Source organism: Olea europaea, chromosome 7 (genome assembly GCF_002742605.1).
Source record: "Olea europaea var. sylvestris chromosome 7, O_europaea_v1, whole genome shotgun sequence".
Taxonomy (NCBI): domain Eukaryota; kingdom Viridiplantae; phylum Streptophyta; class Magnoliopsida; order Lamiales; family Oleaceae; genus Olea; species Olea europaea.
This window is the reverse complement of record NC_036243.1, coordinates 15,996,082-16,020,873: the sequence shown is the minus strand read 5'-3', so window position 1 is coordinate 16,020,873 and position 24,792 is coordinate 15,996,082. Positions and strand designations below refer to the sequence as shown.

The 24,792-nt window shown below is 37.2% G+C and overlaps 2 protein-coding genes across 2 annotated transcripts; both read left to right on the top strand.

The window, feature by feature from the left end:
• The first annotated feature begins 597 nt into the window (after positions 1–597).
• LOC111397158 (receptor-like serine/threonine-protein kinase ALE2) lies at positions 598–11,434 on the top strand. Its single transcript, XM_023023918.1, has 18 exons — positions 598–1,329; positions 2,272–2,400; positions 2,480–2,707; positions 2,801–2,938; positions 3,033–3,122; positions 3,206–3,295; positions 3,378–3,467; positions 3,564–3,653; positions 6,838–6,969; positions 7,062–7,262; positions 7,358–7,432; positions 7,531–7,596; positions 7,714–7,827; positions 7,946–8,317; positions 8,403–8,699; positions 9,214–9,603; positions 9,685–9,928; positions 10,357–11,434. Exons 1-18 carry the CDS (start codon positions 1,245–1,247, stop codon positions 11,048–11,050), a joined length of 3,525 nt encoding a protein of 1,174 aa, XP_022879686.1. The 5' UTR covers positions 598–1,244; the 3' UTR covers positions 11,051–11,434.
• A 681-nt stretch (positions 11,435–12,115) lies between these two features.
• Positions 12,116–23,573, top strand: LOC111397160 (transmembrane protein 258-like). The gene is made up of 4 exons (XM_023023919.1): positions 12,116–12,196; positions 12,333–12,430; positions 23,171–23,249; positions 23,334–23,573. Exons 1-4 carry the CDS (start codon positions 12,194–12,196, stop codon positions 23,379–23,381), a joined length of 228 nt encoding a protein of 75 aa, XP_022879687.1. The 5' UTR covers positions 12,116–12,193; the 3' UTR covers positions 23,382–23,573.
• The last annotated feature ends 1,219 nt before the right edge of the window (positions 23,574–24,792 follow it).

The window sequence follows — 24,792 nt, the reverse complement described above, 5'->3', positions numbered from 1 at the left end:
TTAAGAGTGTAATTTATTTTTATTTTTCTAAAATCCCTTAATCAATATGTATTGTTATTAATAAATATGAACTATTTTTATTTAAACCATTATTATTAGTAAGGGTATATTAGAAAAAAAAAATGTAAGAAAAAATATGTTTTCAACTATAGTAATTAGATTTTCTCTTAATCAGTGTAAAAATGGAAACAAACATATTTTTATGTGATGAAGAAAGTTCCCAAGCTTCTCTCGAGTAGTGACCAAATAGTCTCCAAAATGTCGACATCGACTTACTTTGTGCGCTTGATCTTGCTAAAAGTATAGTGATTTGAATTGAAAAAAAAATAAAATTAAAATTTAACCCTTGCCTAATAAAATTCTTTAATTCTCATATTTATTTATAATCATACATTCAGTACAAAATATTTTATAGCTAAACTCAAAATTTTTCATATTTTTTAATTTTTAACCTCAGATTTTTCAAAAAAATCGCTACATCATTTTTTATTTTTTCCAAAATATCCATCTCAAAATTTGATCATTAATAACTCATTAATTGCTATAATTTATGAAAAATCTTCATCTCCATAAAAAAATTACAGTAAACAAGCACAGAGCCATCTCCCCCCTATCTCTTTCCACTGTATCTCTCCCCACTGTGCGCGTGAGAGAGAGAATTGGGAAGAAAACAAAAGACGCCAGTTACTTCTTACTGGCTTAGCAATTAAAGAGATTATTTGTTTTGTTGTTTTTACTTTGAAAAAAGCTTAGTTGGGATTATCTTTAATTGCTCACATGTCACTGCAAACGGTGGTTGAATGTATTATTCACTCCCTCCTGCAACCAAACAACATGCCAATTTATCGCTGCAAAAGTTCCCATACTCGTTTGATTTCCTTATTCTTTAATCATAATCACAACCCACAAACTGATTGCGTTTATTTTGCCTTTGCTTTCTTTCATACCATCACCCAACCCATTTGTAGGCTTTTCAAGAAACAAATGCCTATCTTTCTTGAATATTGCTTGCCTCTTACTCTTTCTGCTCGTGGGTCTGCTTCTTTAATCTAATCTAATCCCCCTTTTTTGTTATAACTTTTAAGAGGCCTATCTTTCTTGAATAATTTATTCACTGTAAAGAGATTGGATTATTTTCATTGGGGATTTTTTTCTTTCAATGTTCTGATTCTTTAATCTATATATCATTATTGAGATTGAGTTGGTAGGTTTTTCTTAGAGATTAATTGGTTGTTTTATGTGGGATGGGGGCGGTGATGCTGCCAGTTCTTGGATTGGTGCTTAAAATCTTTGCCTTAGCTTGTTCGTTGGTGATCGAAGGATCTGCAGGTAATCATTTATGAGTTCATTATTATTGTGTTCAAGAATTATTTGAAGATCTGGGCTATAAAAATTTAGTGTTAACCTGCATTTATATCTCTGATGGTTTAATTGGACTTTTTCTTGACTGGTACAAGTTATTAGAAGATAAGAATGAACTAAACGATGTGAATTCAGAGTGGTCAGATTTCTGGTATCTGTATGGTAATTATTGATGCAATGCAATGCTGACCCATGGGCAAAGGATCTGAATTCGTAGTTTCTCAATTGTGTCCTTCTGCCTATGTTGCATCTATCATCTGTTTTGATGAATTTGCCCCAAGAAGTAAATTTTTTGTGGTTGATTTATTTTGGAGCTCATGCAATTGCTGGCTTCGCTCGAGAAACGTCCATCATTAAAAATTAGATCAGGGGTTTGATCAAGTTTAATCCAAATTTTCACTGAATTTCATTAGCTTAAAGGCATTATTAGACCAAAAGAATCTTTATTGGAAATTATTGTCTACTGGGTCCTTTTGTTAAATTTTTCTTTCTATCATAGATACTTATTTACTCTTAAGATTCAGTGATCAGGCTTTCCTTCTATGTTTACACATCTTTTTACATGTTCACACAGCAATTTTCTTGCTTGTATAGATATAAAGCTATTTATTTTTATTTATTTATTTATTTTTTAAGGTTGAAATGCACAGAATGTTGAACTATATTACGATAATAAATTTCTGCAACTTCATTCTTGCAAAAATAGCAATTTCGATGTAGTCCATATAAAACTTAAGGCAGTTGAAAATTTGCTATGTATATATGTCATATTACCTTTGAAGGCAGCCAATTAATTGGAGTATCTAATTCATTTGACATTAGCTGAGCTTTGTTTGTTAATCTACTAAACTATGCTATTAATATTGGGGTGTGCGTGTATATATATAATTTGAATCTATCAATTTTTAGAGCATAGCTTATCCCCATCTGCGGTTGCATTTTCTGCAATTCCTCCTGTTGCAGAAGGAACACCTGGCCCTTTGCCTAAAGAAAACATATCCAGCAGTGTAGCACCCACTCCAGCATCTCAACCAAATGGTACTACTCCGTGAGTCAATAATTTATAGTTTTTTGAGTATGACCATGACTTTTATGTGATTTATATTTGTCATGTCAGGATCAAGTTTGCACCCTCTACTTGCAATGCCACCTCACATGCCAGCACAATTACCTCAAACTAGAAAAGGCCCCGTGGCTTCCCCATGGCCAAGTCATCCTTCAGTACCACTGCCTCATCTTTCGGTTCCACCCCCATCAATTCAAGACTCTGTACCAGTTGTGCCACCCACTCCCCCTCCTGGGAATCCTCAGCGCATAGAACGTCCTTTCACGCCACAAGCTCCAGGTAGGTTGTTTAACTTGTGACTAAGATTATGTGTTCTTATCACACACACGCGCGCGCGCAGAGATCAGATTGATTTAGTTTATGAGTATGCAGCATCCATGGCATCTCCTTCTATGAATCCCCCACCAAACCGGCAAACTACACGTCCCCTTGTGCCAGGATCTATGCCACCAACTTCTCCTGAAGCTAAATCACCTGAAAGTGATACCACCCTCTCACCGATTCCCCCAGGTAGTAGACAGTTGAGAATTTGTTCTAATTTCTAAAATATTTTTCCTCTCATTAAATTGAGTAATTTCTAAAGTGAAACAAAATGGAAACACAGTAACCAATGTTCCTGCTCCAAGGATAATGCCACAAAGTCCATCACCTTCTCATCCAGCTTTTCCTGAGGAACCACCATCCATTCCGCCTGGTGTGCCTTCTCACTGCTTTTGTATTACATATATAATTTCACTAAATCTTCGACTTTCTAAAGTTAAACAATTGAAAATACAGTAACAAATATGCTTGCTCCAAGGAGAATGCCGCAAAGTCCACTACCTTCTCGTCCAGTTATTCCTGCAGAACCACCATTCATTCCACCTGGTGTGCCTTCTCACTGCTTTTGTATTACAAATATTGTTTCGCTCAATCTTCCGCTTTCTAAAGTTAAACAATTGTAATACAGTAGCATATATGCCTGTTCCAAGGAGAATGCCACAAAGTCCACCGCCTTCTCGTCAAGTTTTTCCAAAAGAATCACCATCCATTCCACCTGGTGTGCCTTCTCACTTCTTCTGTATTACAAATACTATTTCACTAAATCTTCGGCTAACAAGAACCTTCATGAGCATCTTATGGCTTGATAATGCAGTACCAGTTACATCATCACCTCCAGGATTTCCAGTGAGTTCACCACCTTCGAAACTGATATTACCGGAAGAACCTCCCTCCAGTCCTCCAGGTGATGCTTGAGATGATTTATGCTTGATTTTGTTGAGCATTTGCACTATTCCTTCTTTGGTGGCTATGTTAAATATACACAAAAGCAAACTATGTTTATTATTCTAAAAATATACGGTGTGAGCTTGTGAGGTACATGAAACCTTTTATCCAGCTCCGTCCGGTCTATCAATCTATCCATGCATCTACAAAAAGAATCAAATGACATCCAATCCTTTTAACAATGTCAAGCTACGTTTTTTGGTATGCGTCACCCTCTTAAAACTCGTTTTTGTAGAATTGTTGTACACTTTTAATGGGAGTTTCTTTATGTCTACACTAGAGAAGTTCCAATCAGCTCAAATCATTTTTCCCTTAGATTATCCTTGATAGGTGACTTTTACTTGTTAATATATTTTTCATGTTCTATATTATCTAGTCTCTTAAAGCCTGCTTGGGAGTTCTATTTTCACGGGTTTTGACTGAATTTGGGTGTTACCATTTTGGAAAATCGGTGTTTACTAGTTTGTTAGGCACCCATTTTGAATGGTTTAAAAATCAGCCAAAATTGTTGTGCTATAATTTTGACTGGTTCTCAACCCTTCAAATTAGGGATTTTTGCCATTTCTCATATTCTCTTATAATATTACCATCTATAAATTAATTACTTACAATCAATATATTTTGTTCAAGACTAACTTGTAAATAAAAAATTATTAACAAAAAAATTACATTATAATAAAAAAAAAGTACTTAAAAGTAGAATATTACTTATAATATAAAAAACCACCTTTATTAAAAAGTTTTGTTTATAAAATAAAAATATTACTAATTAATAGAATTCACTTATAAAATTTGTAAAAAATTACTTATAAGTAAAAATTCATTTAAAAAGCATAAAATTGACTTATAATTGTAAACTTTACTTATTAATGTACTCAGTGAAAAAAATACTAACTTAAAATTTTAATTAAATATTTAATTTATTTAACTTTCTAAGTCAATTTTACTAAGGGAAATATGTAATTTTATTTTATTTTTTTTAAATCGTTGGGTAACAAACTTTCATGCATATGTTGGATTGTTTTAAAAACCATTACTAAAATGACAAAATCGATCTGCTCATAAATGCTCAAAATTGATATTTTAAAAAATACTCATGATCGCTGCCCCGAAACAAGTATGTAAAATCAATCAAATAATAACACAAAATTCCTAAATTGAAGTCGTGAATTAAAATAAATGAAAATCGGGTTCAAACATTCATCTAATACAATTGAAAAACCTAGCCAACTATCCTAATAATTAAATTATATAAGAAATAATGAAAATACATCACTTGGATTGAGAAATAATGAAGAAATTATTGGCTTGAATCTTGAAAAAGGGATGAATATTCTACAATGAAATTGTATAATTTGTCTTTGGTTATACGTAGAATATGTGATCTTTAGGTCAAAGGGAGGTTCTTCATGTTTTGGATGACTTTTGGTAAATACAGAGTGCTAAAAGACCGTATATCAAAAGTTTCCAAAACAAGATAAGGAAATTTTTAAGACCTTGTTTACGCAATGCTTGCAGGCCTATGCTTAAGCATAGTACAAATTTTTGGTTGGTCCCTGAACTTCTCACAATGCATTTTTTTTATCCTTTCACTTATGATTTCGTCCCTTTAGCTTTCAACTGCCTCCAATTGAACTTGTAGCATCTTCATTTTATATCCTGATGCGACTATTGTAATGTTGCAATTTAGTCCTCATAGTTTTATTTTGCCACTTTCTCTATTTTTCGCTTGTTTTCTCCAATTTTTCATCAATTCATGATGTTTACCTATTAGACACAATTTAAAACAAATTAGGCTATATTTCATCAAAAGAATTATAAAATGCAATATAAAATGCAATTATTTAATGTCCCGAGTAAGTGTATAAAATACACTCATCACCAATATGGCACTGTTACGCTTCGATAGCTACGTTAAGGATATGGTAACATCTCATAGTTGGGCGAATATCGCAAGATGCCAATATGTAGGAACAAGTATGCTATGAAGGTACTCATTAGTAATGGGTTATCGGATGACCCTACCTGGGCTAAGCACTGATGAAGGGCATGGTAGCTAGCATTAAGCTAAAAAGTGACGAGCATAAGAATTGCACTGTGCGGCATGCAAATAATCCTCAATGCTTTGGGTGGAGCTAGGATGACTCATTTCCAGTGAGTATTCGTCGTCCACTGAGATCCGTTTGTTGTGTATGAGCATGTAGGCAAGCTAGATTTAGATGTGCTTTGTGCACAGGTAAGCGTCCTGGCACCAAGTGGAACATTAGGCATTCATTTGTTCATGATAGAATGCATTGTGGGTGAAATATGCAATGGATCATGTCTAGACTTGTGATGGAAGATGGCGGAAAGTAGACTGCACGGGTGCGAAAAATTGTTTCGCTGCAACTCATATCGTCGGCCCATGAAACTACGACCTCAGAGAAGGAAGCACAAATCAAGATATTAGGGACTATAATTGATCTCTAACTACATAGCCATCTAAGCAATAATGTGTCATGTTAATATGTTACAAAAGACAGAAGGAAGAGAGTTTTCAAGCGAGATAATTATATTCCCATTCTTTCACTCTTTAGCTTTGTTGTCTTCCATCAATTGAGTATTGTGTACTCAGAAAAGAAATGGCTTTGAAGAAAGAACAAAGGGTTCGCAATGCTTCTTGATGCTCAATGAGATATACCAACCCTGGATGCTTTACTCCTTACTCCGCGAGGTTCCAAGTCCGAGCCCCACAGGATCATTCTTCATATATGCTCTTCAAATATTTACTATAGCCTCATTGTAATATGGGCACTTGTTACATATAAACTCCCATACCGTCTTTGGATTTAAAGCAACTTAACAAGTGGCTAACAGAAACATCAACATATATTCTTGCTAGAAACAAGCTATCCTCCTCACACGTAACTTTAAAATGAATTAGAGCTTCAGATAGAGAACCTTGGGGAAATGAAATTCATTTCAAGGGTTGCATAATTGTTCTATTTATTGGTTGTAAATCCCGTATACAGCTGCCAAAGGTTTGAATGAATTTTAGCATGTCATCGAATCATTTTGTTTTCAAGTGGATATTTCCATACTAGCATATGTCATATATGATATTATGCATATTACTTTAACGAGTTCCTGTGTTAATGAAACAGAACAAAATGTTCCTTCTGTGTTAACACCCTCTTCAAGCATCAATAGGAAAAAAGCAGCAATGCCAATTGCAGCAGGTCCTCCAAGTGGAACTACCAGCCAACATGCACCTGTGAGCCACTCCCCAAAGGAAGGTTAGTAAACAAATTTGTAAATCTTTCTCATAATACGCTGTCAAAAATTATTTGAGAAGTTTATAAACGTTATTTGTCATTCCCTCATTCAGCTCCTATGCATAAATCCGTGGGGCGATCTAATAGCGCTTCCCCTCCTCATCCATTTTCCAAGTCAACTCCAAACACAGGGTTTTTTCCCACGGCATCTCCACCTTCAACTTCAATTCAGAGGAAGCATCGTTCAAGGGAGCATAAGATTACTCCTGCTCCGTCATCACATATGGCTTTCCCTCCCGCTTCGATGAAACAAGGTTTCATTTTTCACTTCAAAATTTTCTCATTTAATTAGTTCAAGACAGCATTAACAGTCATTCTGTTCTTTTCTAACTTATCAATGTTTTTGAAGGTCTGGCCCCTTATAATCCAAAATCAGATCCAAAGACTAATCCTAGACAAAGGGCTCCAACACCCTCACACCCAGGTACTCACTTCTCAATCCTACCACAGATTGTTGAATAAAAATTATTATTCTTTAAATTTCAAACTCAGGATGACAGGTTTCTCCATTCCCTTCTTCAGATAATAATGATTCTCTTGCACCAGCACCAGCTCCATCTTCAACATCTCCATTTAAGCAAAGGAAAAGTAAGAATATCTATTGTTCTCCCTTTAACATGGGGAGAGTAAATAACCCCTCACAAAGTTTTATTTTTTGGTTTTTTTTAATGATGCTTATACATTTACCATCTTTTCATTTGCAAGTGCCCTTCATTCCACCCCCGAAAATGTCTCCTTCTGGATACTCTCGTCCCAGAAATCCAAAGATGCCACTTCCGCCACCGTTGCAAGCACTGCCACCTCCACCTCCACATAAAGGTGCATACATATACATCTTACATTTTTCACTACAGTATCTTGGTTTTTTTGCTTTATGTTTTACAATATTTTCAACTGCCATATTCCAATGTTTAGCAGCTTTAGCTTACTTGTGTAGATTGTGCACCGTTGACTTGCGCCGAGCCGTATACATATGGTCTGCTTGAATCTGTCTGTGTTTGTGTGTTGCCCATACAAGTGGCACTGCAGCTTAGTGTAGCGCTGTACACCTTCTTCCCTTTAGTGTCAGAACTAGCGGCAGAACTTGCCGCTGGAGTATTTATGAAGCAAAGCCAAGTACATATAATGGGAGCAAATGCAGCTGGTGAAAATCCAGCAAAGACCATTGTCCTTATTGATATGGTACCCCTGGGGGAAAGATTTGATGGTACTTCAGCATATTTGACGTTTCAAAGATTCTGGCACAAGCAAGTGGTCATAAAAACTTCATTGTTTGGTGATTACGATGTATTATATGTGCGCTATCCAGGTTCTGGTCGTATCCATATCTTTTTGAATGACATTCACATTTATTATTTAACTTGAGTACTTGAATTGAAATATTCGAATTGTAGGTCTTCCTCCCTCTCCACCTTTGCCTCCTTCAACCATTGGTATCATAGGCAGTAAGCCATATCCTGGTCATGACAATAATGCACGGACTATGCATCCCCTTGGAGTTGATGTAAGGGGGAAGAAGCATAATCGCGGGCCTAGCAGAAGCATTGTAGCAATAATAGTCTTGTCCGCTTCTGTAGCTGTTATCTTATTGTGTGTTATTGCATGGGTTATGCTCTTCAAACGTAGAGACAACATTTCACAACGAGATCCAACTTCACCAACTATGATTGGTTCCCTTACAAAATCATCAGGTAAAATCTAGGTTGTCTAATTTTTAATATTTGATTTTTACTGTTGTTGCTTAAAGATCTTGGCTGGCTTTGTAATCTCAATGGGCTTCATATTTAATAGATCCTATTCTTAGAAGATGATTACTTTTTGCATTTGTGTATATAATATATAAGCCTTTTTTATGAAGTCATGCCTCTGCAGCCACTCGAAACAAATGCTAATTCTGAAAGCTTTTAGTGAAACTCGATAATATTCTGAGAAGCAGAAAGTAAAGCTTCAAGAGTTTTTGAAGAAATGTAGAAATTGCCAAAGCGCTTTCCTCATTCTTATCCTGTAGATATGAAGTCCAGATATGTTGCTAACTTGCTAAATTAAAGTTAAATTAAATTTAGTTTGTTAGTGTTACTCATCTAATGCATGGTATTGAATAAATAGATCTGGTTAAGTGGGTAAATTTCCATCTAGAAATCATTTCTGAGATGAGCCAAATTCAAAATCTTTCTCTGACAAGACAATAAAATGTACAACCTGTAGGTGTTGCTGCATCTATAGTTGGAAGTGGACCCAATTCTGCTTCATTCTCTTTGGGTTCTAGCATTGCAGCATATACTGGCTCTGCAAAGACATTCAGTTCTAGTGACATTGAGAGAGCTACTGATTACTTCAATGAGACAAGAGTCCTAGGTGAAGGTGGCTTTGGACGTGTTTACAGTGGTGTGCTTGAAGATGGGACAAAAGTTGCCGTGAAGATATTAAAGAGAGATGATCAGCAGGGTGGTCGTGAATTCTTGGCTGAAGTCGAAATGCTGAGCCGCCTTCACCATAGGAACTTAGTAAAGTTGATTGGTATATGTATTGAAGATCGAAGTCGCTGCTTAGTGTATGAACTTATTCCAAATGGCAGTGTGGAGTCTCATCTACATGGTATGAACTCTTAATAAGGTCATTCTCCGCATAAGTCTTTTCAATGGCTATGTAAATATAAGTGCTTTTGCTTTCTCTCAGGCATTGACAGAGAGACTGTTCCACTTGATTGGAGTGCTCGGCTGAAGATTGCACTTGGGGCTGCTAGAGCTCTAGCCTATCTGCATGAGGATTCAAGCCCTCGTGTGATACACAGGGACTTCAAAGCCAGCAATATCTTACTCGAAGAAGATTTTACTCCCAAAGTATCTGACTTTGGTTTGGCGCGTACTGGATTGGATGAAGAGAACAGACACATATCAACTCGTGTCATGGGAACCTTCGGGTAATGCATATTCATTTTATCTGATAGTAATCTGATTTATTATGTACTTCTTTTGAACAGGAAAAATATGAACCTTATACTTGCCCAGCCGAACATATCATTTTCATTATTACTTTGCCAGACTATTTTCACTTGGACACATTTATTTTCAGTAAACCTAAGAGCCTTTAAAATAATGTTGGAACCCTCTCTTACCTGGAAAAGGAATAATATGGAGAATCACTAAGTTTTCTATTTCCATATATTCTGTATCTTAATGTCATACAAAACGTATACAAGAAATTACTTCTTGTCTGTTTTTAGTTTCCGTTACTTATTATTATTTTTTGGTGGTGTTATTATTTTTTTTTTTGGTGGTGGTGGTTGTTGGGTATGTATGAATCTATCATGTTTAAACTTTTAAATTTTGTCTCCATATATGATACCAGGTATGTAGCTCCAGAGTATGCAATGACTGGGCATCTTCTCGTTAAAAGTGATGTTTATAGCTATGGTGTAGTCCTTCTAGAACTCCTAACTGGAAGAAAACCGGTCGACATGTCTCAACCACCAGGTCAAGAGAATTTAGTTTCTTGGGCCCGACCACTCCTCACAAGTCGAGAAGGTTTAGAATTGATTGTAGACTCATCATTGGGGCCTGATTTTCCTTTTGACAGTATTGCAAAAGTAGCTGCCATTGCTTCAATGTGTGTTCAACCAGAGGTATCACACAGACCTTTTATGGGCGAGGTAGTTCAGGCGTTGAAACTAGTTTGTAATGAGTGTGAAGAAACAAAAGAACTCGGATCAAGAAGTTGTAGTCAGGAGAATTTGTCTATAGACGTAGATGATGCTATGATCGATGCCAATTCAGACCATTTGCCGGATCCTTTGCTAACTCAATCCCCAATCTCTAATTATGATTACCGGCTCAATGTTCAGAGGAATCTTTCCATGTCGGAGCTGTTGAGTTTGCCCACCAATTATGGGAGACAAGATTCTGAGTCATTCAGGAGGCACTCTAGTTCAGGTCCGTTAAGAACAGGTAAGGCCATGGAACTGTGGCAGAAGATGAGGCGATTATCTGCAGGCAGTGTGAGCGAGCATAGGCTACTGTCAAGACTCTGGCCTGGATCACACTAATCATAGACGATAAGCTATTGAGATCACAAGCTCCAGGGTCCCGATTTCCTGAATATTATTGGCATCAGTTCTTCAGATTTTAAGATATTCATGTGCTTGGGAATTGGAAGTTAAAGGCCTTTCTTGAGAAGCCAGAGGATGTGTGAGAGAGAATCTGTGTGAAATGGACATCAATAAAAATGCTGGGAAATTTTGGGAAAAAAATTGATTTGGCTTCCACATTTGAAGCCCAGATTGACATCTAAATAAATGTAATGGGATGATCAACTTGTATTTTTGAAATTTTTATGCTCTAATGTACAGTAATTGGTGTATGTTATTATGTGAAATTTGTAAATGGTACCTTTGTTCCTTGCTGGTATGGATAAAGCTAGTTTGCCTAAATGATTGGACAAAAAAGCTTGACATAATTGTACGTAACAACAAATAATTGAATGAAAAAGTCGACCGTGTTTTAAATTATCCAATGATATAAATATCATATGACATTATGTCAACCTTAGTATTAGTGTAGCATGATTGGGCTGGTATAGAATTTCTCCACACAACATTAATGGGTTAAAAACTACATTGTTAGTAGTGATGTAAAATATCCGGTGGGGACGGGGTACATGGTCCCCCATCCAAATTCGTTGGACCCGTTGAAGCATTTTAATATTTTAAAATTAAAAAATAATTAATAAAATAATCTATGCATCAAATGGAAATGAAAACAAAATAAAAAATTAATTAAAATAATATCTAAAATTCATTTGATCTCTAGTGGACAGGTGGAAATGTAAAGAGTTTAAAGCGATTAAATTTGTGTTATAAAAACTTGGAAGTAATATATTTTAACTTATTACTATCTTACCAAAGTCATCCACAAATTAAGAAATGTTGTAGGATACCCCCAAAAAATCATTAAATTTACAAAAGGTTCTGTGAAGAGCGACTTAATTGAAATAACTTTATAAGTTCGATGATCATCTATGTTAAATAAATAGTTTGATGACTAAAATGAATTTTTTTAAAGTTTGGTGACCAATAGGGTATTTAACCCTTTCATAAATTGTTGAAAACTTTCTCAGTGATTTCATAAAAGAGTGAAAAGAGTGCTGAGGCTAGGCAAGATCTATCTACAGAAAAATAAATCCACCGTCAATGGTACACCAATTTCATTTTTTCATTTATTTATTTATTTTATTTTCTCTGATTTATTTTTTGGTTCCTTGATTGACGTAATTGTGATTCTTACCGATTCCTTTGCATTTGATTTTATCTAAAATGATGAAAAAAATAGGCGAAATCGATCTCGAGCCCGGTTCCAGATGTATGGTACCCAACTCTATCTGTTTTCATGCTCTGCATTGGGCTTTTTGTTACCGCCTCTTTCTTCATGTAAGGGATTTTCTTTTCTTCATTTCAATTGATTCTGTCTCCTGTTGTTTCAATAATTTTGTGCAGTAATTGGGAATTATTTGAATTTGGATTTCTTTTAGTTATGAAACTTATTTTCTGTACGTAGCTTTGTATTGTACGTAAGGTTTAATTTGATTTCAGATAATTATGTGTTTTAAGTTGTAATTGGCCTGATATCATTGAAAAATAATAATTTATTGACCATTGTGGCGTTGCCGTAAAAATTGGCATAGCCGACCCATTATTTTAGTTGTATCTCATTCCTTCGATGGATGTAGTAAATGTTTCATTGTTTGAACTGCTAATGGAAACTAAGAAAGAGTTAGGTTTCAGTAGCTTTGAATTAGAATTTTCTGAGAATTTTGATTCAGAACTTTCTCCATTCTTTTCCATGGGTCGTTTGGCTTAGATCCTAGTTGTGTAAAATATGTTCTAAAAAGGATTAAAATAAGATGTGGGACATACGGCCCTACCTTCTTAAACTAATAAGTTATGGAGAAATGAAAATTTCTGCCTTATTTGTGAATGTGGATATAAGGAACACTAGATGTAATTTTTGAATTCGACCATTTTCTTGTCAAAAGAGTGTTTTCTCGTAGTTGTAGTTTCAAATTTTTAACTTTCTGTGGCTGGACAACATTTCATATGCAACCTAGATATAGGGTCTATGGTACTAGTGATTGGATTTTCACAGTATGAATTGCTACTCTACTCTGTTTAGGATTCTTGTTTTTTTTTTTTTTTTACTAACTAATCTCACTACATCCCGAAACAATTGTGTCCCCTTTTTACTGCTTTAGATCATCATGTGCTGCTTTGTAGTTCTAATATTCCAAATCTTTGAAGTAAATCACGTGCAAAATTCCAGTATTTTGGCTTTCAAGGTGTCATTAAGGGAGTAGCACACAATTCATTTGGTAACATTTTTCCAATCTTTCAGAGTAGAAAATTTACTAGGTGTCATTATGTAGTCTAAGTAAAAGCGCTCTAAGTTTTAACCTTTTGTATCTTTGAAAAGAAAATCACATATCATTTAGAGAGTAGCACAGAATAGATCTGGTTACATATCTCAAATTTTTGTTTGGCTTTCAAACTAGAAAACTTGCTTTTGAACAGAGGATTGATGAGAAATACATTACCAATTTTGTGATCATTATTTCCTTTTGAAACCATGTGTAATTCAATTTGTAGCAAGAATACTGAAATATAAATGATTGCTCCAGTTAAATGAAGCACAATAGTTAGTGATCAAGAGGATTACAAATTTTATTGTACAATCAGACACCTTGCTTTGCTTGTGTTCATGTTTGGAGCTTGGGTCTCTCAATTTCTTCAAATTATATTATTTAAGAGTTGTTTTGCAAAGATTTTTTTAAAATTCATTTTTCTCTAAAATCTTTTTTAACCACACATATGACCCCCAATTTTTCTCACTTTTCAACCTCACATTCTTAAAAAAGATAAAAAATAAAAAATAAAAAAAAAAATAAAAAAAATATTTTTTCACTTTAAAAAATCTGTGCCAAATAAGCTTTTAGTTGATGTTTGACAATCAGCTTCTTATTTCCATTTGTTGGAAGTAACTGACAACCAGTATGCATGTCCTCCCAATTACTCTAGTTCAAAAAGGAAAATTTGAGAGATGCTTGACTACATATTTCTATATGCAACTCTTGATTACAAATTGGCAAACGTGTTAAAATGCATGGTACGATATACTGATCCAGTAATGATTTTGTGTTTGACACAAGTAAAACAATAAAGCTTAAAGTATGAAATTTGGTAGCTTATTTGCATTTTGATTGTAAAAGGAGACTCAAGATCTTTTGATGTTGTGATTATATGGGTGTTTGGAAAAGGTATGATGAGTATAGGCTTCAAAAGCACTCTGAAAAATTCATTAATCAGGCTTCTTACTGGTTAAAGAAGGGTACGTCAATATTTATAGACTCCAAAAGATTTTGTATTCTGGCATGGACTCCTGATAAGGAAACTAAGTAAATAGAGAGCTAAACCTATTCAATCCACGTAGGCTTGACAAATCACCCTAGCATGACCCAACAGAAGACTGAACTGAACATATCTCTGAGATTTTTGAAAATGACAGTTCCTTAAAATGACGATAGTACCCCTGAATTTCGGAGAATAGTGAAACTTGAATAAAATTAAGCAAAACTGAAAGTAAACTTAAAATAGCACCTAACTTTAATAGACCATCAAACTAACAACGAAGTGGTCTTCATTTTTCAATAGCAAATGTACTGGAGCCAATGAATTCCCTATATTTCCTCGTTTTTAATTTGCATTTCCTTGAGCCTAATATAGCATGTATCAAGCTATACAACCAAGCCTTTGACAAAGTTTGTTCGCATTGTTTGCGATGATAATTCATCTATGATTGAGAAGTCCTAAACTCTTCTACAATAGGCCTTAGATCCCTTTCTATGTATAGTTCTTCTACAAGTTCATTTTCCATCTTGTTTGTGAGGCTTAGTTTTTACGATGTGGGCCATAGTTATCGTAGGAGAGGGCTAGTGGGAAACTTGTGAGCCACAATTATTGTTTGAAGATATTTTTAAGGTTTCCATTCATGTTCTTTTAGTCCATGATCTACTTTTCGCTTTGTCAATTGGGAGGAAAGATGGTCTAATTTTATGGTTAAATTCATCAATGGCCATCCAACTTTATACATGGTGTCATCATGGCCATTCAATTTGATTTTGTTTCAACATGGTTATCCAACTTTATACTTAGTGTTACTATGACTATCCAATTTGATTTTATTTCACCATGGCACCCAAATTCATATAATGTTTGATAGGATCCTTATGTAGTAAAAGATTCAACATCGAATATACTTTTATTGAATTACTGGAAATGAAAGAAGGGGGGGGGGGGGGGGGGGAGGGGGAAGAAATCCAAGGCTTTCAAGAGGCCTGGTCTCTCCCCTAAGACTTACAACCAAGAAAACGTGAATGAATGAAATAACACCCTTCCCATTACATTTATAGCCATCTCCCTCCCTTTGACTCAATTTTCTAATCTACCCTTCTTAACCAACTAATTGATCAGGTGCCCCATCTAGTTTGTTGCTAACCGCCTTTTCCCCTTTCTTCCTCCTCACGTATGTGAAGTTGACCGGGGGCCTTTCATTTCCGCCTATCCCAAAATCCACCTTGCCCTCAAGGTGGAACTCGGGAAACTGCTACTGGATGGTGTGGTACGGTTCCCATGTTGCTTCAAAGTCCGGTAAATTCTTCCACTTGATCAGCACCTCCTTCCCTGTATTAGTGTTTGCTGTCCTTGTCTGATCTGTAGTACAGTTTCTGGTTCAACCTGTAATTGCTCTTCTGCTTCCAGTTGTGGGGGAAGTTGCGAGATGGCCTCACTATTTCCCACAGCCTTCCGAAGTTGAGAAACATGAAAGACTGGATGTATAGCTGCTGTAGGAGGAAGTTTTAGCTTGTATGCTACGTGCCCCACTCGAGTTTCCACCTCAAATGGCCCATCGTACTTTGGTGATAACTTAGCATAGGGGCGTACACACACAGAACTCTAGCGGTATGGACGTAATTTGAGGTATACCATGTCCCTTACTTCAAACTGCACATCACGACGATGCCTATCTGTCGTCAATTTCATACGTTGTTGGGCATGAGTTAGTTGTAATTTTAGTTCCTGCAGCACTTCATCCCGTTCTAACAGTGACCTTTCCACAGCTGAAACCACATTGAGCCCTTTCTCAATTGGCAGAATAGGCTCGCGGCTGTATACAATCTTAAAGGGGATGTGTTGTGTAGCAGTGTGAAAAGAAGTATTGTACCAAAACTCCACCCGTGACAAACATTGACTCCACGAGCGTGGTTTGTGGGATGCGAAACACTTCAAGTAAGTCTCCAAGCACCGATTCATAACTTCCGTCTGAGGATGGTAGGCCGTGCTGTGCTTTAGGCTAGTTCCCTGTGCCTTGAATAATTCTGTCCATAATTTGCTCATGAATATTCTATCCCTATTGCCATGTAAGCGGACAACCTCCTTGATGAAAACAGCAGCCTCCATTGGGGCAGTGAATGGGTATTTCAGGCCAATAAAATGGCCGTATTTGCTCAGCCGATCAACTACCACCAGAATAGCGTCCCACGCCTTGGCTATCCTTCAATAAAGTCCAAGGAGACATCAGCCCAAACGGAGTTTGAAATGGGAAGTGGTTGTAACAGTCCTCTAGGTGATAAGGCCATGTATTTGTTTTGTTGGCAAACCTCACAATGTGGAACAAAATCCCGAACATCTTTCTTCATCCCAATCCAATACACATCTCTGGCAACTCTTTTGTAGGTCTTTAGAAAGCCCGAATGGCCACCGGTTTTGGTGTCATGGCCCTCCTGTAGTATTACTGTCGCAATTGGGAAGTGTTTAGGTTACACCACCCTTCCCTTGTATAGCAAAATGGCCATTCAACATTGAATATCCTTCTTTAACAGTTTGCCCCAATTGTAGTCCAGATACCGCTTCCCAAGGTCTACATCCTCCGCCACTTCTTTCTTAATTTCTTCCGGTTGAACCACCCTAGGAATGGAGATATTCAAGGAACTCAATACTGGATCAATTCTTGAAAGGGCATCTGCTACCTTATTCTCCAAACCAGGGCGATATTGAATTTCAAAGTCATAACCCAACAGCTTTGTAAGCCATTTCTGATGATCCTCGCTTACCATGCGTTGTTCCAGGAGGAATTTCAGGCTTCTCTGATCCGTCCTTACTACAAAATGTCGCCCAAGCAAGTAATGTTGCCATTTCTGGATTGCGAATACAACGGCCATAAGTTCCCGCTCATATATTAACTTACGACGCGCATGCTGTGGTAGTACATGGCTGAATTAAGCAAGGGGGTGTTGATTCTGCACTAAGATTGCCCCTAACCCATGGCCTGAAGCTTCTGTTTCCACCACGAATGTTTGTGTAAAGTTCGGCAGTGCTAAAATCGAAACTTCAGTCATGGCCTTCTTTAATGCATGAAAAGCTGCCTCAGCCTGTTCGTTCCATGAGAACCCATCCTTCTTCAGTAATTCAGTCAGTGGCCTGGCTATCTTGGCATATCCTGCAACAAATCTTCGGTAGTAACCCGTAAGCCCAAGAAACCCTCTTAATTCACGTAGGGTCCTGGGCATAGGCCACTGTAACATGGATTCTATTTTGGTTTGATCAGTTGCCACGTCTTCTCCTGTTATGATGTGACCCAAATCTTTGACTTTTCTTTGATGGAACAACACTTCTTCTCATTGGCGAATAGTTTGTAACCTTGCAGATGTTGCCGGTGGTCCTCCATTGAACTACTATAGACGAGGATATCGTCAAAGAAAACAAGTACAAACTTTTGGAGAAAGGGTTTAAAAATCTCATTCATCAAACCTTGGAATGTCGCCGGTGCATTGGTCAGCCTAAATGGCATGACTAGAAACTCAGAGTGGCCTTTGTGAGTGCGAAAAGCCGTTTTGGGGATATCCTCAGCCTTCATGTTGATTTGATCGTACCCGAACTTCAAATCGAGCTTAGAAAAAATCTTAGCCCCGTGTAATTCATCCAATAGTTTGTCGATCACCGGAATTGGGGAACGGGCAGGAATAGTAACCTTGTTGAGGGTGCGATAATCAACACAAAACAGCCAATTGCCATCCTTTTTCATAAGCAACATAGGGCTTGAAAATGTACTGAAACTTGGTTGAATTATTCCTGTCGCCCGCATTTCTCGGACCAATTTCTCAATTTCATTCTTCTGGACATACGGATAGCGATACGGCCTAACATTGACTGGGGCTGAATTTGGCTACAGAGCAATCGTATGATCCTGAGCCCGGACGGGAGGAAGCACATTGGGCCATTCAAGCACCCCTCGAAACCGTTGCAACACCTTTGCATATGAGTTAAGAGTCCTCTATCACTAAAAATTCATTGTTCACACCCATACTTCCAAGTTCTAACAGTACTCCATGACCACCATCCTTAATCGCCTTAACCATTGATTTTAGAGAAACCTGTGTCTTATGTAAGCTCGGATCCCCTTGCAACACAACCAATTCTACGGCCAACTTAAAAGTCATTGTCAATGTACTCGAGTTCACCTGCATTTGGCCCAACGTTTCCAACCACTTCATTCCCAATATGACGTCCGTACATCCCAGCTGCAGTGGAAGGAAATTGTCCACGACATCAATGCTTGGCAGAGATACTGTTACTCTCCTACAGATCCCTCCGCCCCTTACTGATAGTCCAGTTCCAATGAGCACCCCATAGCTAACGGTGCACGTGATCAGTAGAGCTAACTGACCAACTAGCTCAGCTGAAATGAAATTGTGGGTTGCACCACAATCGATCATAACTAGTACGGGATGATCCAGAATGTTCCCAATCAGCTTCATAGTTCGGGGAGCTGTGGGACCCACAATCGGTTAATTGGCAACTCGACCACTCGTTGGGCTAGGCCCATGATGTGGCCCAACCTGCGAGGCTTCATCATCCTTATCTTAGCCCGGATAGGCGCCTTCAACCCATTAATGAAGCTGCTCTCTAACACTTCGTCTAAAATTTCCGGTAATGGGGTGGCCAAAACTTCGAACCTCCTTCTATACTACTTGACCGTCCCTTCCTGCTTCGAAGATAGAAACTTCTCCAAAATGGAATCCTCCTGCGATCGTCGAAACCGTTCCAACAATCGCCTCTTCAACTCCTCCCAACTTTGAATGATCTGACAACTATCCTACTATTGGTACCAAGCTAGAGGTTTGCCTTCAAAACAGATCCCTGCCGCCTCAACCTCCTCCCAATCGGATAATATATTCATGGCAAAGTACCTCTCAGCTCGAAACACCCGTCCATCCGGGTCTTCCCCATTAAACACCGGCATTTCCAATCTCTGGGATCTTACTTCTATCTTCCCCTGTTCTTCTGATTTAGACCCCATCCAGTAAATTTGGCCATTGTGTCTGAGGTGAGGGTGGGTTCTGCTGAATTGGTTGCTACTCCCTTTTCTTTTTGATCCACCTCCATACCTTCCCAACTTTTTCTGATGAATTCGAATTGTTCCATCATGGACGCCAGGCTTCCCAGTTGCGTTCAGCAATTATCACTCTCTTCAGGATCTTTGCTCTGATACCAAATTGATAAGATCCTTATGGAGTAAAAGATTCAACACTGAATATACTTTTATTAAATTACCGGAAATGAAAGAAGGGAGGACGAAATCCAAGCCTTTCGATAGGTCTGGTCTCTCCCCAAGACTTACAACCAAGAAAACGTGAATGAATGAAAGCCCTTCCCATTACATTTATAGCCATCTCCCTCCCTCTGACTCAATTTCCTAATCTACCATTCTTAACCAACTAACTGATCAGGTGCCCCATCTAGTTTGTTACTAGCCGCATGTTCCCCTTTCTTCCTCCTCACGTATGTGAAGTTAACCGGGGGCCTATCAACGTTTCACCATGGCCAACCAATTTTATGTAACGTTTCACCATAGCCACCTAATTTTTTCACAATTTTCACTAATTTTAAAATGGGTAAATTGGTAACTTTGCATTATATATATAAAATAAATTTAAAAAAAAAATTAAAATGAAAACTTATTTTAAAAAGGTGATTTAAAAAAATAAAATAAAAACTTATTTTAAAAAAACTTACTCAGAATAATAAAATAAGAACTTATTTTGAAAAAAAAACTTTTTTAAAATACAATAAAAACTTATTTAAAAAAAGTTACTCAAAAAAATAATATAGAATGAAAAGTTATTTAAAACAGTGTTCCTTTAAAAAAATAATAAAAATTTATTTAAAAAAAAAGTTACGTAGAAAAATAAAATAAAAACTTATTTTAAAATGAAAAATTTTTATCTTTTGAAATTTATTTTATATATATATATATATATATATAATACAAAGTTAGAGGAAATTTAATCAATGCTCACTGAACTTTAGAATACATTATTACTTGCTCATAGCCGATTCCGACACCGTCGCGAAAAATGACGAAATTGGCCCCGGCGCGAAAAAAAAAAAAAAAAAAAAAAAAAAAAAAAAAAAAAAAAACTCAGCTGGAAATTAGAAACCCTGCCGAATGGATTTACAAGCGAAATCCTAACTCTGCCTCCCTTACATTTTCCACCAAATGACCAACCAAAAACCACAAAAATGGCAATAATCTAATGGGTTGCTTCCACCATTTTGTCATTGTTCTTCTTGGCTCTTGTGAAGAACTTGTACCCTCCAAAAAAAAGCAAACCCCAGCCACATAAGGAGACATTCACGAAGTGCTCTTCCTTCCTCTTGGATGGACTCATGAGGTCTTTCCAAAAATCAACTTTAGGTGGCCCATGACGATCAGCGGCGCCAGCGAGGCCACGACGGGGAATCATAGAGGTAGACTGAGCGAAGGTTGCAGCCAACGAAATAGCCATAGTGGCAGACTGAGCGAAGGTTGCAGCCAACGAAGTAGCCATAGCTTTGTGCTTTTTTTCCCCCCAAGATCGAACGGGCGTCAAACAGCAATACTAGCTTTCATTTTCTTGCCAAAATGGAACCATAGGCGAAGCGTCCCAAATTCACCCCCAAATCAGTGAAGAACCCTAAAAATTGCCCCCAAATCTGCTACACTTACTAGGTTGTATTCAGGGTCCAAGAACTGGAGGAAGAAGATGAAGTTCCGGGAGTGGCTTTCTACACTTTTGGCCCATTCCATGTGTGATGTGCCACGTTGGTAGATTCCGTTAGTTTAAAGTGACGGAAATCAGACGAGTGATCAACGAGTAAGCAATTTGATAGATGAGTAAGCAATGAGTAATGTTTTAATGCTTAGTAAGCAAGTAGTAATGTAATATAAAGTTCAATGAGCATTCATTAAATTTACTCTACAAAGTTATCGTTTTACCTCTTTTAAAATTAGTGAAAATGGTAAAAAGAAATTGGGTGGCCATGATGAAATATTATATGAAATTAGGTGGTGGTGATGAAACATTATATGACATTGGATGGTCACGATGATACTAATTATAATGTTAGGTGGATATGGTCACACTATAAAGTTAGGTAGTCATGGTGAAACAAAATCAAATTGGATGGCCATGGTGACATTAAGTATAAAGTTGAATGGCTATTGGTGGATTTAAACCTCTAATATACCTTTTTACCAAATTGATTTGACACGGTAGTTGGGAAATGGTGCATTTTATTAGGTCTCTCTTGAAGAATGAATGAACTACATTTGCTGGGCCGCCATGTGTGTTGAACTTTCAATATAGGAAAATGAAGTAGAAATCATCTAGCAAATTTGGTCAAAGAGAATATGGAAAGAAGTTTTTACTTTCAAAAAGTGGACCTTAGTTTGGTATCAAGAAGGGGATAAAGATATTCATCTCATGAGAAATGAACATATTTACTTGGACCTTTTCTACTGTGCAGCCCATTCCATCCTCATTTATTATGCTATTTTCAGTTTTGGATTGGAGCCCATTGATAAAGTCACCCGCCACAGCCAACGGCGGTGCTAACACCTTGAAGAGATGCCAGCATTCCTCCTCTTTCCTTCCCCATTCCCCATTTCCCCCTTCTTCCATCATCAGATCAAGCTTCTTCATCATTATTGCCAAACTTCTCTTGAACTCAAATTTTATGGCTTCTATTCCCCCTCTTATTTCTAAATTCATTTTTTCAATCTTCACTTCCAGATTGCTGACCCGATTTTCTAATTCATTTTCTTCATCAGATGTAATGTCCCTGATGTCACCTGCAGGATAGTGCTCTGATACCATTTTGATAAGGTTCCAGCTGTAAAGAAAATAACGACAAGAAATAGTGAAATGAACTTTGATTGAATTGTAGAAAAATTACAAAGAAAATAAAGAACAATTAGCCATTCGAGAGGGCTATAACTCTCCTAAAGGTTTCCCTTCTACCCACTCAATAATTGTCCCCTATTCTCCTCCAACTCTTCCCAATTTATAAGCTACTTGTAACTGATTTTCCCTCTCAGTTTTACTCTCTAACAAACTCGTTTTCCACCCACTTGCAAGTTATTCTTCTTCTAGGTCCTTCTAGAATGCATGAGGTTGATTGGAGCCTATCAATGTGTTGTGTACATCTTGCCCTATCTATTTTTAAAATCTGAGACTAAGCTTCATGAGCTGGCACTTCCATTGGTAGAAATTGAATAATCAGGTTTTCCATTTGTTCTCTGTTTTTCTAGGCTCTTCGCTTATCTCCTTCTCATGGCATTAGACAAGTAAACTTTGAGAGCCAGAAGATTGCTCAGATATTTTCTAATTGGATTTCTCTAGGCAAATGAGATAGTAATCCTTGACCATGTCCTAATCAGCTTCTTTCTCTTAAACATGGGCAATGATAAAAGAGGAAATGAGTGGCAGGATAAAAGGTGAAACGGGAAAGTATATATACGGTGATTTTATTTTTTTATTTTTTTGGTATGGTACATCCAAACAACACTTTCTTCTTGTTAGTGAGTATTGCTGTTGACCACTCCATTGTCTATCATTTTTTCCCCTTCTTTCTGTTCTCTTCCTCCTGTCTCTGATACATTGTGTGGATATGCATTCATCTATCCGGGTGTTGACTTATTTAAGAATTCATATCTGGGGGTTAACTTATGAATTCGATAAACACGTGTTTCATGATAACCTCTTCTTTCGCTAAGATTGTGCATTTTGCTCATCGCAGCTATGAAGCTACCTCCTCCACGAAGAATCGTAGTCTTGCAAAGGAGCTCACGACTGGAGCAGTGGCATCTGTCTTCTTGGTATGTCAATAATATCTAGCATATTCCTACTGTTTGTTTTACCATCTATTTCTTGGTCATAACAAATCCCTTTTCACTTGTCAGGGTTTCGGATCCTTGTTCTTGCTGCTTTCTTCTGGCATTTATGTTTGATTAATTGAATAGATTTTGTTGAACAAACTTCCTTCATATGGTTACTTTTTTGACATTCTGAGGATAACTTGATTTCTGGGCAACAGGGACAAATGCAATTTGCAAGGCAAAGTGTGCCAATGACACTGATATGAATATTAGAGAAATAACAAGTATTTATAATCAAAGCATGTTCTAAATTTTGATTTCTTATACTAGCTGCCCCCTACTATTTATTTGCACAAACGGAGCACGAGTTCCTCTATCTTATTATTGGCTGTGGTTGCTGAATATAGAGTTCTGTATTACTGTGATTGGAGCACAGGGTGTTAAAGTTTGTAGCCGGGTTTTAGCTAATTGCCTAAAATTTTGCCCGAAAATAAGCTCGAGAAAATTACGAGATGTTCTTGAAAAGAGACAGAATGAAGAAGGTTTACAGAAAACGAGTAAATTTAATCGATGCTCACTAAACTTTAGTGTATATTACTACTTGCTCACCCAACATTAAAACATTAGTCGTTGCTCACTCATTTATCAAATTGCTTATCAGTTGATCACTCATCCCATTTCCGTCATCCTAAACTAACGGACTCTACCACGTGGCGACCGGAATCCAACCTGGCACATCACACATGAATTAGGCCGGACAAAAGTGAAAAAGCCACTCCTGGATCTTCATCTTCTCCCTCCATTTCTTGGACTCTAAATATAGCTCAGTCAGTGCAGCGGATTTAGGGGCAATTTTTTGGGTTCTTTAGTCTTCACGAGTTTAGGGGCAAACTTGGGTTTCGATTTGGGGCAAGAAAATGGAAGCTGGAATTGGGGGTGATTCTGATTGTTCATGGATTTGTGGGCGAATTTGGGTTTTGATAAATTAGAAATCCAAAAAACTTTCATGGAAGTTACTATGGTCGAATCTCTCGCATAGAGTGCTCAGATAACTTAGTCGAACGGTGAAGAGATCGGTGGTAGGGAAGATGAATTTGGGCTGCTATTGTTCCCACGATTTGGCAGCTCATGGCGATGGAAATTCCGGCTTACATTCCATTCATCATCCCTTGTTTTGTGGTTTTTGGTCAGTCATTTAGTGCAGACAGAGGTGGGATTTCGCCTGGGTTTGGTGTTGAACGGCAGGATTTGTGAACCCATGCCGACTGGGCGTTCGCCTTCCGTGTTCCAGCTGAGTTTTTTGATTTTCCGTCTGATTTATGTGCCACGTGGCACATTCCGTTAGTCTAGAATGATGGAGATCAATTGGGTGATGAATGGGTACGCAATTTGATATATGAGTGAGCAATGAGTAATGTTTTAATGTTCGGTGAGCTGGTAGTAATGTACACTAAGGTTTAGTGAACATTGATTAAATTTAGTCAGAGAAAATTGGTAACTAAACTTTGTGCCATATTAATTGGGTTATCTAACTTTCATAGGT